This window comes from Haemorhous mexicanus, chromosome 1 (assembly GCF_027477595.1).
Source record: "Haemorhous mexicanus isolate bHaeMex1 chromosome 1, bHaeMex1.pri, whole genome shotgun sequence".
NCBI lineage: Eukaryota > Metazoa > Chordata > Aves > Passeriformes > Fringillidae > Haemorhous > Haemorhous mexicanus.
Window position 1 is genome coordinate 43,169,716 of NC_082341.1, and position 15,894 is coordinate 43,185,609.

The 15,894-nt window shown below is 35.6% G+C and overlaps 1 protein-coding gene across 3 annotated transcripts in view; it reads left to right on the forward strand.

Annotated features, from left to right (window-relative positions):
- Positions 1–15,894, forward strand: part of NEK11 (NIMA related kinase 11) — an 82,846-nt gene that overhangs the window by 33,667 nt on the left and 33,285 nt on the right. For 2 of the 3 annotated variants that reach the window (XM_059847497.1, XM_059847512.1), the window contains 6 exons: positions 229–378; positions 461–539; positions 1,034–1,119; positions 4,946–5,065; positions 6,683–6,776; positions 7,640–7,775. In XM_059847497.1, the coding sequence (XP_059703480.1) occupies positions 229–378; positions 461–539; positions 1,034–1,119; positions 4,946–5,065; positions 6,683–6,776; positions 7,640–7,775 (665 nt within the window). The remainder of the gene's footprint in view (positions 1–228; positions 379–460; positions 540–1,033; positions 1,120–4,945; positions 5,066–6,682; positions 6,777–7,639; positions 7,776–15,894) is intronic. The other variant, XM_059847503.1, reaches the window with a different exon arrangement.

A 15,894-nucleotide genomic window follows, 5' to 3' on the forward strand; every position in this document is an offset into this window, starting at 1 on the left:
ACCTGACTGGAGAATGACCTGAGCATCCTCCAAGGCCTGCAAAACTCAACTCCCCTATTTTAAAAAAAATATTTATCAGAAAGAACTCAGCTGAAGTGCAAATTGTTATGAATAGTCATGATATAAAATTATTATGAGAGTTTTATTTTAAAATGTTCAGCTTGGTGGCCTTTTATGATGGCCTTTAGGACTGGTGAATAATACATTCCCACTTGTTTATTCTTCAAGGTCTCTGGGATGCATTTTGTACGAGATGTGCTGTATGAACCATGCATTTACTGGACAGAATTTTTTGTCTGTTGTGTTAAAAATTGTGGAAGGTGAAACACCTTCTCTTCCTGATACATATCCAAGCAAACTGAATGCTGTGCTATGCAGGTATGTTATTTTCTTGTTTAGCAGGTTTTTCAGTAAGTTTGTACAATTGCCTAATTATTAGATTTGGTTTTTAATGTTTCAGCATGTTAAGTAAGAATCCTTCACTGAGACCAGCAGCAGCAGAGATCCTAAAATCCCCTTATATTGATGAGCAACTACAGGTATGTAAGAAAAAGCAGTGGCTGTACACGTGCCCTTTGAGTATGTATTTTGCAAAAGCAAAATGGAGGCAGGGAAGATATGGTGAGAAAAAAGAATTTGATAGCTCTTGATGGGAGCATTAATCTAGGGGACTTTCAGAGCTATAGTACAAATATGACTGAGGAATGAAGCCCTCATCACTTGATATGCTGAAAGTATTCCCTCTTAAATGTTATGAGCAATAAGAAAACCAGATATTTATGCATAAAAAAATGTAGATTACTTGGGCCTGGGTACATATATCCCTCAACTGTTCTGGTTACTCATAGTTTTAATGAAAACCAGTGCCTTTTGCTCTTTTTACCCAGGCTTCAGTACCTGTATTATTTGGCTTTCTGAGAAGGTGGGGAAGGAAATTGCTTGGTCAGTTTTTATATTAGGATGGTAATAGCTGAAGATTCTGAACAACTTTAACATCAAGTCTTGATGCCCCTTCTGTTTTATTTCCCTGCAGAAAATACAGTACAAGTTCACAAACATGACTGTGAAAGACAAGGCACATAACTGTCAGAAAGAAACTGCTCCTATTTTTGGTGCTGTGTAAGTATTTTAAACAGTTTTATGGGCACTAGTATATGAAATTACAGTGTAGCCAAATAATGTCATTAACTTGTATCTGTCATCACTTATGTCAATCTCATAGTGCTTTATGTTTAGACAAACTTATTCCCCAGAAATACAAGAGCAATCACTCCCATTAGGGAGATGCATAATTAAGATTTAGGGAGTAAAAAAGATTTGCAGATGAAATATTTTTATTATGTGACTGTGTAAATTGCATGTGCAGTATATGTTGATGTTAATTTAGTACTAATTGGTACTAAATGTAATATGTAAATTGGTACTAAATGTAAATAATGTAATTTGTTCTGAAATTTTGGAGGTTTAAGCTGTCATTTTAGTTAGGTCATCATCATTTATAGTGCTGCTGTTTCTGTACCCACTAAAAATTGAATGTGAAAGCTATGTTTTCTAGCTGACACTAGACTGAAAGCATGCACACTTAAACTAGCATTAAGCTAATGCCTCCGTGGGATACTGTTATTTCTGTCTTATAACTTCAGTAAGAAATCAGGAGTAGTAATGTTTCTTGGCTCTTACATCAGCAGTGTCTTCACACATGATCTCTCTCTTAGGCATTGAATATATATTGAATTAAATAATTGCATTGAATTACAATGCTGCAATGTTTAAAGCAAATTCCAGGGCGGACATTTTCATTTTGCCTGTGTAAATTAGCTCAGCAGTTTCATGGACAACTCGCCCTCCCCGTTGCTCCCTATCCCTGAGATTTCTGTGCAGGTTTTGTTCTGTTGGGAGCTAGCAAGAGCAAACCCTGGTTTGTGATCCTGTGAGGAAGCAATGAACATTCCTGTTTCTTGTTTCCTTTAAATAATTGTCAAGATTTTAATTGCTTTCTCATATTTGTTTTGAATTATTAGGTAACAGCAAAATAATAATTGTTTTAATAAAGATTAAAACAATCCAGAACTGGCAGTGCCTTTGAGGCAATAGGACTTTCACCTCTGTATTTTGTGACCTCTGCTCTTGTACAGGACCCACAGTTTTGCAGCTGTGATCTCTTTGCAGATGCTGCCAGTTCTGCAGCTTGCAAGCCTCCCTTCAGGAGAGGTGACCACCTTCAGCTTTTCCAAACAAAGTGCAGTTTGCTGTCAGTGGTAGGAAGAAAGCAGAGTACAGACGGTTGAATTCAGCATAGCAAAACCTTTTATACATCTTTTCACACAGTTTAACTGCTGTCAGTGTGTCTGTAGGCTCTCATCTTTACAAACTGTGTTTGGAGTTTCTACTTGTCATTTCTATCCTTAGTGTCTCTTGTTGACAGATGAGTCTTTTTTTGTGAGGCCAAAGTTTTCCATTTTGGTATCAATAGGAACCTTTGGTATAAATAGTTCATTGAACTTTGCAAGCCTTGATGTAAAATCAAACAAGAAATATATATATTCATGTTATTTCAATTAACTGTGAGAGGATTCTTTCCTTTTCAGATTACATATAGTTAACTACAGAGATGCTCCTTAGAGATACACTGTAAATAGTTTTGGGGCACTGAAATGTTTCCCAGACATTATGCCATGAATATATGAATTATATCCATACTAAAAAATTGTATTCATATTAATATAAATATATCCATATTAATTATGAGTTATATTCAGTATTTAATGTTTGTTGAGGCATAGATTATGAAAATCTTCAAGAAACTTAATTCTTGCCTTTAACACAATTTCAGATTCTCTATATGCAACAAAACCATTGTATCTGCTTTGGGGAAGCAGTATTGTTATTTGCAGAATAAATATCCAGACTTCAAATATCCTCATGCTTCTAGAGGAGACTGATAAAACCCCTTTGTAATTTTTGTAAAATATTTACTGTATTCTGTACCTGATCCATTGCCATTAGCTTGGATGTATTGAGTCTCATCACCATCCAAATGGACATAATTTTCTGACAGAGCTAGCATGTGGAAAGGACATTTATATAAATCCCAGAATCTGTAAGTATACTTTTTCAGAATCAAGTTTGTAGTCTCTAAGAGGAAGAGCAAGTAGCTCTAACTACAAACATTCTGCTCTTATGCTACTGTTAGAATGAAAGTCTGCTTCTGTGCAGAGATCTGGAACTCCTGTAAATCCTGAAGCAATGAATGTCAATTTATCTTGAGGTTTTAAAATTCAGGGCATCAATTAGTGAAAAAAAATCCCAGGAGAAGGTTTACTGTAACTTATCCTCACTTGTACTGCAGTGTGATTATTTTTGCCCAAGTGTTTGGAATATGCAAGAGTTGTAGTCTTATAATGACTCTCATTTTACTTATGAGAGCATTAGCTGCCAGTATTGTCACTGGTAAGTAAAATGCCAAATAATTCCTGCAATCCCAGATCTAAAGAGGTAAGAAAAATGAACTAAAAATACATGAAAAATGACAGAGAGCAGAAAAGGGGAAGAGAAAAAAAATTAAATATAGTGAATTCCCCACATAAATATAGTGAATTCCCCACATCTGCTGTCTTGCAGCAATACTCTAGTCCCAGAGAGTGTACAAACAGTTGCTTGCTGTGGTGTTATCTTCAACCATTACTACTTTGTATTTATATTTACTTTTTTCTCACCAGGAATTCTTTTTGGCATGCAAAGCAAAAAGGTTGAGCCTAGTTTCTTCTAGTAAAGGCCTCTGATGGCTTATTTTAATCTATTCTCACTCAAGTAATAAATTTTAAATATTTAAGTAAGTATAAGGCTGTACAAGTTCAGTTTCAACTTGAATGAAAAATTGCTTTTTCCCCCATGAGATTCTTTTAATTTAAATTAGAGTTTTTTACAGGAGACAAGAAATATGTCTACATTATTCATACCTGAAGAGTTAGTTCCATTCTTATGAATAATTGAAGTCTTCTTGTCTTTGTCCTTAATCTTTCATATTTCACACTAATATTCATATCTTTGCACTATTTGAAAAACATAATGAATCTTCTCTGCTCATTTATTAAAATCCTGATTTCAAAATGATAGTCCAGAAGGAGATACAATTTGTATGATTACAAACCTGGCCTCTTAGATTACCAGAAGGGAATTTATCTCATAAGAGCATAAACAGTATTTTGAAATGAATACTTGGTATTATAAATACATGGTATAATAGATACATATTGTGTAAGTGAAAGGAGACTGCCAAGGCATTTCAAACTAGGGTGTAATTTTTGTTTTAATTACTGTAGGATGTGAGATAAAAATCTGAAATTAGTATCCTTTTTCTGATCAAGTACTAATACAGCTCTCCTCGGTTGATAAATACAGCTGAAATACATAAGTCAATAATTCATACTCAGCTTTCAGAGATGGTCTATGGAGACCATTTTACCTGTGAACTCTTATTATTGATTAGGACCAGAAATTCAAGAGGAGAACATTATAATTATATTTGTCATTAAGGACACATAAATATTCTCATTTATTCCAGACAGCTTGTAACAATCAGTGTAAAATGTACAAGCCGTATTATGGCTCTCATTTAATGACTGCCTTTGTACTTGGAATATGCCCAATAATGAAGCCCGACAGGGTAAATATTTCACTGTGCTTCAATATTTATTCTTTTAAGGAGATGAATCTGCCTTTTTCCATCCTCACCTGAAATGAATCACCCTCTTCACAAATCCAAGTTCAAATATTTCAATTTAAAAAGGCATTTGCTTTCCAAACTAAAGTCTATTTAGTCTGCTATAGTTCCAGAGACTTTCTAATTATTCCATTTGAAATGTCACTGTGTTTCAATATCCAGTCAAAATACTGAATATTTACATTTTTATATGAAGATGGGTTTGCTTGCATTCAATTTCAGGCAGAAGAAAGTTCATTTGCAAACTCTGCAGGAACTTTCTGAAGTTCAGAAAATGACACCGCGTGAACGAATGCGGCTGAGGAAGTTAAATGCTGCAGATGAGAAGGCAAAGAAGTTAAAGTAAGTTGTGCCCAAACCATGCAATTTTGCCCACCCAGTAGTCTAATGGGAGAGTTAGAATTGTCAAGGTAGAAATAAAGACAGTATGGGTCTTCAGCTACTCAAAGTCAATGAGGATTTTGGGTGGCAAAAAATCACACTGATTATTTATGTAGAAAGAAACTTAGAACATTAGCCCAAAACTGGTTCTTTGAGTACCATGGTTCTGTTTAAATAAGTAAGTGAGAGATTTTCAAATGTGTTACAATAGGAGGCATTTTTTAAATGACTGTTGATGTTAAGAATTGCACAGTCTGGGGAGTCAAAACATTTAGCTGCAATCCAGCTTTTGTCAATTGTTTTGGCCTCAGAGGTTTTCCAGTAGCAGTTAATATCTCAGAGGATAGATAGTCTTGTCAAAAGATCAAACAGGGATAATGGACATGTTGTAAAGTGTTTATGATTGATGGGTTTTTTCATTAAGGGAGGCATAATAAAATGTTTTGGAAGAGACTAGGTACAGTTTCTGATGGAATCTGAGAAACAACTGGAAGGCTTTGTTTGGGGTTTTTTAATAAAAACCAGAATATACTGTTTTGATGACACATTTGAAGCAAAGAACGAAGACTTTCATGTCCTTTTGGACATGAAAGTCTTATGACTGGCCTACATAAATTGATTCTCATTTAAAAAAAACCTCTCCTTGAACTGAAACCACTGTATAAAAAGTATTAAATTTAACACCTCTTCTGCATGGTGCTTTCAGTAATATGGTAAGCTGATTCTTGTATTAATATGAAATTTGTAAATAGGAAGTCTGTCTCTTTCACTTTTTAAAAATGAATGGAAATCAGAAAATGGAAATCAGAAAATAGTGCTAATTGCAAGATTGTTCTAGTTTATTTTTAATTTTCATTGCTTTCTTGCATTTTGATGTTTTCTGATGAGTTTTTCACATTTTTTCCTTCCCCCAAAACCAAAATGAAATATGTTTGTTTTGTAATATGAAGGCAACATTAATATTCAGACCTTGTTCTCAGTCATGAATCTTTAAAATGGATCAACATTGAGCTCTAGATCATTATCAGCTGACTCTGGCTGAAAATGTTGGAAACAATGCAAAAATGATACTTTCTCAAACTGGAGATCTGCTTCCAGCAGTGTAAATCCAGAGATGGGTTAATGGAAGGGAATGTATTAATGGAAGCTGGAAAGTCTGCTTAATTAAGCACCTGTCTTAAGTGGTTCCACATAGAAACCCACAGTTACCAACTGGCCCCCAGAGGAAGAGTTCATACACAAATATTGCATGCCTGTCTACAGCTGAAAGGTCCCTGCACCCCCTGGTGGAATAAAGCCCAGACTATTTAAGAACTTTGGAAGAACTGGAAAAGGCTGGGACTAATAATTTACTATTTCTTAATTATATTATGCAAGTTGTGAAGGTAAAATAAAGTAGGGTTTGGAAATAAGGTCTGAAATCTCTTTTTGTGCTCATTAAAACCTGAGTAGATGCCATGAATATTTGGCAACATGAAAATCTCAATGCGGAATTTGTTTTCCAGCGTCTGCTTTTAGAAGATCCCTTTGTACATGTCCTGATATCATATTCTAAATACAAGTGTTCTGTATTTACAGGCAGCTGGCAGAAGAAAAATACCAAGAAAATATCAAAAGAATGCAAGAATTCAGGTCCCGTAATTTTCAGCAGCTGAATGTCAATGTCCTACATGTAAGTATGGGCTGTTGTTTTGAAGGTCTCATTTTTGTGCACTCAGTGTATAGCACTTTTCTGTTTCCCACATGGTTTCTTTAGCACTAGAGGCACAGGCCTGTTCTGAGACTAGTAACTGGGAAGTGCATCAAAATCTGGACTGCTTAGCTGAACCGATGGATCTGTGATGAGGCCGAGTACATTCAGTTATTCAGATATGGTTCAACAGGCTCCCTATTCATTGCACAGTTTCATTTTTTTCAGTTACCTTTTCTTAATTTGCCCTTAAATCTAAAGATCTGCTCTCTGAAATGTTTTTATTGACTGTATGACATCTGAGTTGAAAATACATTTATTTTCAAGATGTTTAGAATTGTAATCCTTTAAACATTTTATATTTGGCGTGGCTGAGGGTTCTTTTCATTTGGCTAACCATATTAACACTTCAGCTGGCTTTCTAGTAAGAATAAAGCCTTGGAATGACTCCCAGAATAAGTTGTCCTTTGCTTTTAAGCAATCTGCAACAGAAGATGAGCCAATTCAACTCTAGTACCACATCCTATTGTAGAAAGAAAAGGGTCAGTTGGGAAATAGTTGGTGAATGCATCACAGAAATAATTTTTTGTGTGCTTTGTACTCTATCTTTTTTTTGCATATCCTCTGGTTTCTGTTTTTTATTGTGTCTAGAGAAAAAAAAATAGTAAACCTGCTTCTTCTTATGTCTGAGTCACTACTGATCATTTACAAAAATGTTAGGATTTTATTTTAGTATTTGCCTAATACATGTCCCAGGAATTGTGTAGATCAGGGCAACCACTGCGTTGTGTTCGTGCTGAAAGCTCTGTTCCTGTTTCTCCATGCTGCTTCATCATTTGACTAAGGAATCTGATGAGCAGACTTCAAAACACCTCATTCATTCTCAGCCAGCCACTATGAGCAACTATGTGTCCTCAGGACAGGATGAACCAAGAGGGAATGGGACAAGTGAACTCGGCATGTCTGAACTTACAGACCATGGTAAGAATTCAAAATCTGATGTTAAAATGAAAATTCCTGTCAAGAAAGGTTTGTCCTTTGTGGTTCATATGCAGTGGGGAAACTTCAGCTGAAAAAGTGGTCAGATTTGTAAAGTTGTCAAAAAAGGGTGAAGAGAGAAGGAAATTAATCTGGGTGAATGTACGTACAGCAGATGTATAGCAAGGTTACACAGCAGCAGGTCTGTGCTCCCAAAGTTTGAGTGACCTGTGAGCAGAAATAGAGGTGAATGTACTTCCTCCAAAGGAGATGCTGAATTTGAAGGAAATAGCTTAAACCTTCCACATATTAAAGATTGGCATTAGAAAAGTGTTTCCTAACTCATCTCTCCAGTGAAAAAAGGAGTACAAGAATTCAAAGTGTTTGCACCTTTGGTACATTTCTATGCCCTTTTCTTTATCTTTAGCAATGAGAGGAGCAGATGGAAACTCTGCTTATTTATATTGTCCACAAATACTTAGCTATTGTCTAACATGTATTTTATAACATGTTAGACAATAGTTATATAACATATAGCTATATAACATGTATTTTTCTGTTATAGACAAAAAGTAGTCAAGCTTTTTGAAGAGCATCAGACTGAGGAAATCTTGTGGTCAATGAGAAGAATATTTTTAAGATGACATTTATATGGTTTTTTCTACAATGTTCTGGAGTAGTGTCTTACTCATATATTTAAAAATCATTGTGTGAGCACTATTTTGGTGAAAGATTTTTAATCAGATTAAAATCTTGCAAATATGCATCAATATACTTTAAAGAAAGAAGACTACTTTTCTCTAATGGCGCTGCCTTTTAGTCTTGGTTTATGTGCATCTGTGAAAGGATAGGTCATTAAATTAATGGCATCAGAATCAGTTTGCTTGTGGTGGAGGTGTTTTGGGGTTTTTTAATAGCAAATGGCTATTTTTTTTCTTTCAATGTACCCTCATTTTTGTCTATGTGGTTGGCTTGCTGTTTCACAGCATGAGGAGAGATGACCTGTGTAGGAGAGAACCCAGCTTCTAGAAATACATCCTGGGGGGAGAGTGGGGAAACGTGCAAAGGGAGGACTGAGAGAAAGCAGTAAACGTGGGTGAGAGCTGGGCTGGGAGAAACATACAAAGACTCCTAAATAAAAACAGAACAACGTGCTTGAAAGGAAAGAAACTGATTTTTCTGCCTTTAGAGGTCATTAAGCTTTTAAACTATAATGACAGGAATGAGATGCATTTGTATCTGTGATGCAAAAGCTGGGTCAGCCCATTGTACAAAACTGAATGCATGTTTAATTGCTTGTGCCAGAGTCTCTGACGGAGACTGGTGGGTTCATGACAGAAAAAGAGTTATGGATGAGCAAGAGAAATTACATGGTTTCTTTTCTTTGCTTTGTGAATACCTTGTTATTCCTGAAGCTGATGTCAAAGCTTGTTCTTATTCTATTCAGTATTCATGCTCTTCTTTTCTTTAAGCATTTCAGTGCAACCATGCATATCCTACATGTCTAATTATTAAGTTATTAATTGCACCTTTGCATTTGAAAATGTAGAAACTGTTCCAGCTGTTGATTTTCCAATAGAATTTAGTTCTTGATCAATGGCTATACAAGAATAAAAGAAAAAAAAACTAGAAGCAAAGCTATGAAATGGTTTTAGCAAGTTGTCTTACATATTAATTAATCTTGCTGACCCTTACTACATTAGCAGAAGAAGTTAGCCTGTGAAAAGCAGACTAACAAGCTCCCTAGTTACAACTAATCACTCAGAATGTTTGGAAAAAAGAGAAAAGGCAGGAGCAACTTTTAAATTACCAGGGCAGACCTAAAAAAATCCTCCCAAGAAAAACTGATGAGGAACAGCTAGGGATAGTACCCCAGACCCAGCAGGTGTGGTTCATAGCCTGCAGTCCTTCTAAAATTTGCAACATGAGCTGAAGAGAAGAGCAGGGTTTGGAGTATTGAAAGATCAGGCTATTAAAGTATTAAGGAAAGAAATCGAGAATAAAACACTTTACACTCCTCTTTCAGTGAAAATTATCTAAACCATTATAAATCACAGTTGTATGTCATAGTGGAAGGTGTCAAATTCAAAGCTTAAGGTTTAGCTTTAGCAAGTAGTTTTGAATACTGTGGCATCTTGAGTCAGATTTAGTAGTGGTAGTTACACTTAACTGAAAGTCGGGGAAAACAAGGCAGTGTAGTCAGATAAACAAACCCCACTATGGCAGTTTGGGGTTTTGGACTCAACAGTGGACAAAATTTAGCAAAGAAAAAAACATTCAACTGCTACAGACTTCCCTGGGAAGTTTAAGCCTCTCTCCCTGTTTGTTTTATGTAATCAGCAATGATATTCTGAACATTTTTTATTCTAACTCATAGCCTTGCACACTTGAGAGACATTTGAAAGAGTTGCTTGAAATCACCTACAGCTGACCAATTTGTTAGTCTTCAAGCACATTTATTTTCTGGAACATGAAAGATGTGAGTGGACTCTGTGGTTTTGATGTGGAGATGAACTCATTGAACTACAGAAAAGCTTCCTCAAGACTGCTTACAGCTGGTACAGGTTCTTGAGAATCTTATAAGAAATTATCAGATTCTTATTCCAAAAGAGAAATGTTGCAGGCAATGTAAATACTGTTTCTTTAGCATTTTTAAGATGCATTGCCTTATTGCCTAGCAGCTTAAGTACTTCTCTCCTCCTGTGTCTATAAACTTTTATACTGTTCATATGTTTTAATACTGGTCACTTTTAGCATATCTGGACCTTCCATCCTTATTCTTTCCTTAAGATGCTTCCAGGCTCTTTCCTCAGAATATATAATAATTATTTTGTTTTTTTAATGCCCTAAGGTTTGAACTCGCAGCTCTGTTCTTTGAGTTTGCTCATTTTCCATTATTCCACTTCTCAGGGTCATCTAGTGTTTGTTCTTATATTATCCTGGTTCTAGGTCTTGGTCTCTCCAGCTGGCATGCATACTAGAGCAAAGGATTCTTTTGGTTTGGCTATTACTTTTCTCCACACTGCAGATGTTCAGAGAGGTGGGGGAAACATTGCTTGCAGTAGTGAAGATTAAAAAATGCACTTTAAATTTCTATTTCTCTGAAAGTACTATAAGTTTCTGAACAGTTTTGCATCTTTAATCATACTATCTATAGTAAACAAATATTCTCCTTATATGTAAAAAGACAGACAATGGAGTGGCAAAGAAAGAGCAAGAAAAAAATTAATTCTGTGATTAATTAATAATTCTGTGATTACTGTTAGCCTTATTAGGTAAGTAACTGAAGCATGTTGATTTTATCATTGGAACAGTAAATGTTTTTGCTGTATTGTTTCAGCTAGTTAGACCACTAACATGTTCCTCAGAATACTAAACCTTTGTAAATAGAAAAAAATGAAAAGTTTTTTGCTCATTTGCAAGTCTTTTTGTAATAGTTTTAGTGTGCATTGAGTTTTTAGATTGGTTAATTTGAAAACAAAACTTAAGTTATATTTTGCTAATGAGATATTTATGGAAAGATAAATGTTTTATAGTTGTGTTTAATATTAGTTGAAAAATGCTGATATGTCTGTCTTATGTGTCCAGGAGTTTATGGAATTGTCATCATACAACTAATTTAACTCTGTGGCAGACAGTGCAGTTGAGAATATATTGTACTACTAGGAACAATTTTGGCTTACTATAGGTATCTTTGTGTCTCTTCCATCTTCAGTTTCTCCATGTACATGCTAGAGACAAAGGAGCTGAAATAAGGTTTGAATATAGATAGTACACAGAAGCACTGAGCCACTGTCAGTGTTAAATTCAAATATTTGTGTGTTGAACATATATATATTTATACATCTGTACACTTCATTTGTTTTCAATGAGCAGTGTAAAATGGAATAGCTAATGATTAGCATTAGGAATAGTTAATGATTAATAACTAAATTACTTTTATATTTTGATTTGGATGTTTTGTTTTCTGCTTCATTTCTCCAGTTCATTTAATTGATTAATTATTTCTGAATGTTAAAAAGCATATTTTGCAAGTAATGGCTATGATGTAGGAACGAGCAGTGCAGAATGTGTCAGGATAAGTTTGCACCTATGTTTCCTGTTCTTGCTGAGGGTTGCCTACAAAGTAAATTATTAATCTTCTCTTGTTATCATAAAAAAAAAAAGCCACCTAGCAATAAATTGCTTAACATCACCCACCCCCCTGTCTCTCAACCAATTTTTTATAGAAGCTATCTCCATTTGGACTAGGACAGATAGGTCAATGTGTATTTCTCAGGAGATTACTGCATTTTCAGTGCATGTACTTATCTTTCAATAGTGGGTTTGTGAAAATACCAGTGAGGCAAATGATATTGCAGTGCTGGCAACCAGAGGTCAGTTCATCTAATAGAAAAAAACTCAACAAAGCTGTGAAAAAGAGCTCTGCATATTAAACTGCTCATTTCCATTAACGATAATGACTGCAGCTGGAATAAAATCATTCATTTTAGAAGACATAAGCAAAATATTATCAACAAAATAATAGGACCATCCATGACCTACAACCCAGCCTGGTTGTTATGGATGAATATGGTCAGTGTCTTCCTCTGCCAGTTAGAACAGGGCAGCTCCAGCTGAGCAAGTTGATCACATGTTTAATGTTTAATGATGTAGCCTCCTTCTAAAAAGCTACTGGAACCATCACAAAAGTAAAGCACTGCTTACTAGTATAGCATTACAATTCATCTTCATCTTCTAATGTACCTGATTGAGATTGTCATCCACTTTTCTGGTTCAAAAAGAATAACCAGAGATGCAGATACCCCCTTTTCCAGAGGGATGGATATTGACATTTTAGAATGCAGAAAGTCATCTTTGCCCTAGATTTTCCACTGATAGACCACCTCAGCTTTTTTGTGTGTGCTACTACACACTGGGCTAGGTAAAGGCAGATCTCTGACTGCATCACAATAATTGAGTGCAGGTAGTTTCACCTTGGTTGCAATGTCTTCTAATGAAGCCAGATTTTGCAGCATAGTTCCTCTCAATTCTTTGTACAACTTGATTCCTTTTGACTTGGCTAAGTTTCAGAGATATTGAATAAATTAGGAAACGCTTATGGGGGCTTACTGTAAAGAATCCAGAGAAATCTGGATCAGGCCATGCACTGTACCCACCTATGTGGGAAAGTGCTGTGGAATATCAGAAATTTCTTAGTTTGCTAGATAGAAAATCCTCTAGGTAGAGGAACACAGTCTTTTCAGCTGAAAATAGCATGGAGAGCAAGGCATAATCTTATTATGCAACAGTAATAGCTAAAGGTTCAGGATTTCTGATTCAATTTCTACAGCAGAACTTGCCTTGAAATTGGCTACAAAATCATAAGCTGTATCTAAAAGTGCTTCTGGATAATTCCATGCAATTCCAGAAGCAACAAATCTGCCATGTCCTTAACATCCTTGTTGATGTTTCTGGTTTGGATCAGTGTTTACAGTTGAAAGATAAACTGGATACAAAGCTACCAAAGGCCCAGACCTTTTACAGGAACCATAGGGAGAGTTAAATTCCACAAGCCACACACTCTAACAGGCATGAAAACTTAAAACTATGCACTGGCATTTGTGGCTAAAATTGCCATTTATATTCCTATCAATCTCACAGCTGATGAGACATGGTAAACAAGGGTGGAGAGGATTTATTTTTTTAAAAAGGTATTACAGAAATTATATATGTATCTATATTTTTAAGGACTTGTTCTCATTGTACTACTTCATTTCCTGGAATGAGAGAAAGCCAAAGCAAAACAATACTGGACATAAGGGGCACTAATAAAATATTATATCCTGCATTTCTGGATTGCCAGCTGGGGCTTCCGTTGTGTTCACATCCATTTTTGTAAGACTCCCAGCTCTTCATAAACTGCTACTGCAGTTAATAAACATGTTTTTGTGTGGGAAGGGGTCAAGTTAAAAGAGGAGAATAGCTTCAGTTAAATACTTGTGGTATTTAAATTGTTTGTGCAGAAAAACAAAGTAACAAATTAAAGCTGTATGAATGAAGGGGCATATTATATGATCTCTCTGGTCTCTATTATATTGCTTTTTATTTCTATATACTGCAAAGATTATAACTTGCTGAATTCCTTATCTTAATATCTTGTAATACATTACACCCTGATTTCAATACAGTTTCAAAATAGCTAAGTATGTTACTGTAATTGTGTATATTATTCCTATGTCTCCATGGCTAGTTTTAAGTTCTGGATATATTGCTTTGACTTTCAAGTGGACAAAGTTCAGTTGGGCCTCAAACAGGAAATGTTCACACATTATAAAACACTGTGCTTTTTTCCTAGCCTGTTATTTTTGCAAACTGTGTTTGTTGAAGGATTTTCAAGGTAGTTTTGTAAATCTTGGAAGGTTAAAAACCTGTAAATTTCTGAGCAGATCTTCCAGCATCTATGCACACACACCTTTGTTTTTGTGCCTGTAAAACAGTACTTGTTCGTACTCATGGGTAACTAACACTCTTAAAGATGACCATACATGTGATCACACTGCTCAAAGGCTTTAAGGAAAATCAAGTCTTGTCTTGGTTTTCAGTCTGGCAAGTCAAAATAAAGCAGAATGGTACTTAGAATAAGTGATATTAAGCACCTTTCTGCATTATTCTTGTTACATTATCCTTTGTAACCAGGAAATCTTGTCTCAATTAAGAGGACAGCATTGCTGTGAGTTCTGCTGTTGTTAACCATTGGTCTCCTCTTCCTTGTGGTTACCCTACTTCCAGGATCACAAGGCTTATTCCCTGACTTGCTGCAATGATAGTGTGGGATGCTTCTGGAGAGAAACTCTCTGGCTTAGTTCTGGCATTTGCAGTTACCAGTCCTACACTTGTCCTTGGAACACGGGGTGACAAACTCCTGAGACTCTTGCAGGATCTGAGGGTGTAGTGTGCTCCTCTGACCTCCTCATCTGTCTCTTGTTTTCATTGCTCGGTTTCACACTGAGCCCAACTTGTCCCAGATTCAATTAAAGCAATACTAACTCTGATTTATTATAGCAAAATCAAGATTTAATGAAGTTTGCAAGTTTTACCCAGAAAGCGAAAAATTAATCACTGATTTTTTTTTCCTTTTTTATCATTGACTAAAGCATTATTGTTCTTATTTATGAAGTTCTTTCCTTGAAGTATTGCCTTTGGAAAGCAGGAGTTGATCTCTAGCCATAAGCTCCTCAGGAAATCTTTTCCAAATCTATCTCCTCTTCAACATGCCTAGCTACTAAAATATTTTCATAGCTTCACAAAAATTCATAGCTTGCTTCTTACAAGAAGACTTGCACTTGCTGGTTCACAGAGGGAAGCTTGCAAGAATGAAGTCTTTACACAGCAGTTATGTAAAAAAACCCAAACACTTTCAGTGTGGGGAGAGCAAATTATGTTAATGTACAACTTCTGCTTTTTTCCTAATCTATTTTTCAGACTGGTTTATTTTGGCATTGATAAAGAGAGTCTATTTCAAAATTCACCTTGGTCAATGACTAAAGTTAAAATTATTCTGTCCTAGTCTTTTTAAAAATGACACAGGAATTCCCTTCACTTTTTCCAAGGCGTTATGTTAAAAAACATTTATGAAGCACTCTGTGAATTTAGGAAGCAATTATAAGCAGATGCACTGAGATTGTGTAAGTCAAAAACAAAATACTGCATACTGGATTCTATAGCAGATACTTTCAGATAATTTCAGTGTTTTAAATCTTCCTTAGAAAGATGCTAGTTTCTATTCCACGTTGTCCTACATGCAGAGCACCATCGCTTTACACTGCACATTAGACACAAGGTTACTGATGTAAATAGGGATGCACCAAGCTTTTGCTGCAACAAAGCATCCGTGAACAGGATGGTGCTGAAAAACATTTTATAAGGATTCCCAGTCCAGCCCCAGTTGCAGTTTTATGGCTTACTTATCCAACTAGAGGGCATTTCTGGGGAGCTGAGACAAATTCAAGTGAGGAAGAATTTGCTCTGAAAGAAGCTGTAAATACTGAATTAGATTGTATATTCTGCCACTTTAGCTTTCACTGCATGTGGCTGTCAGACAACTGGGTGGAGGGAATGAGAAGGTGACAGCAGTGAAAAT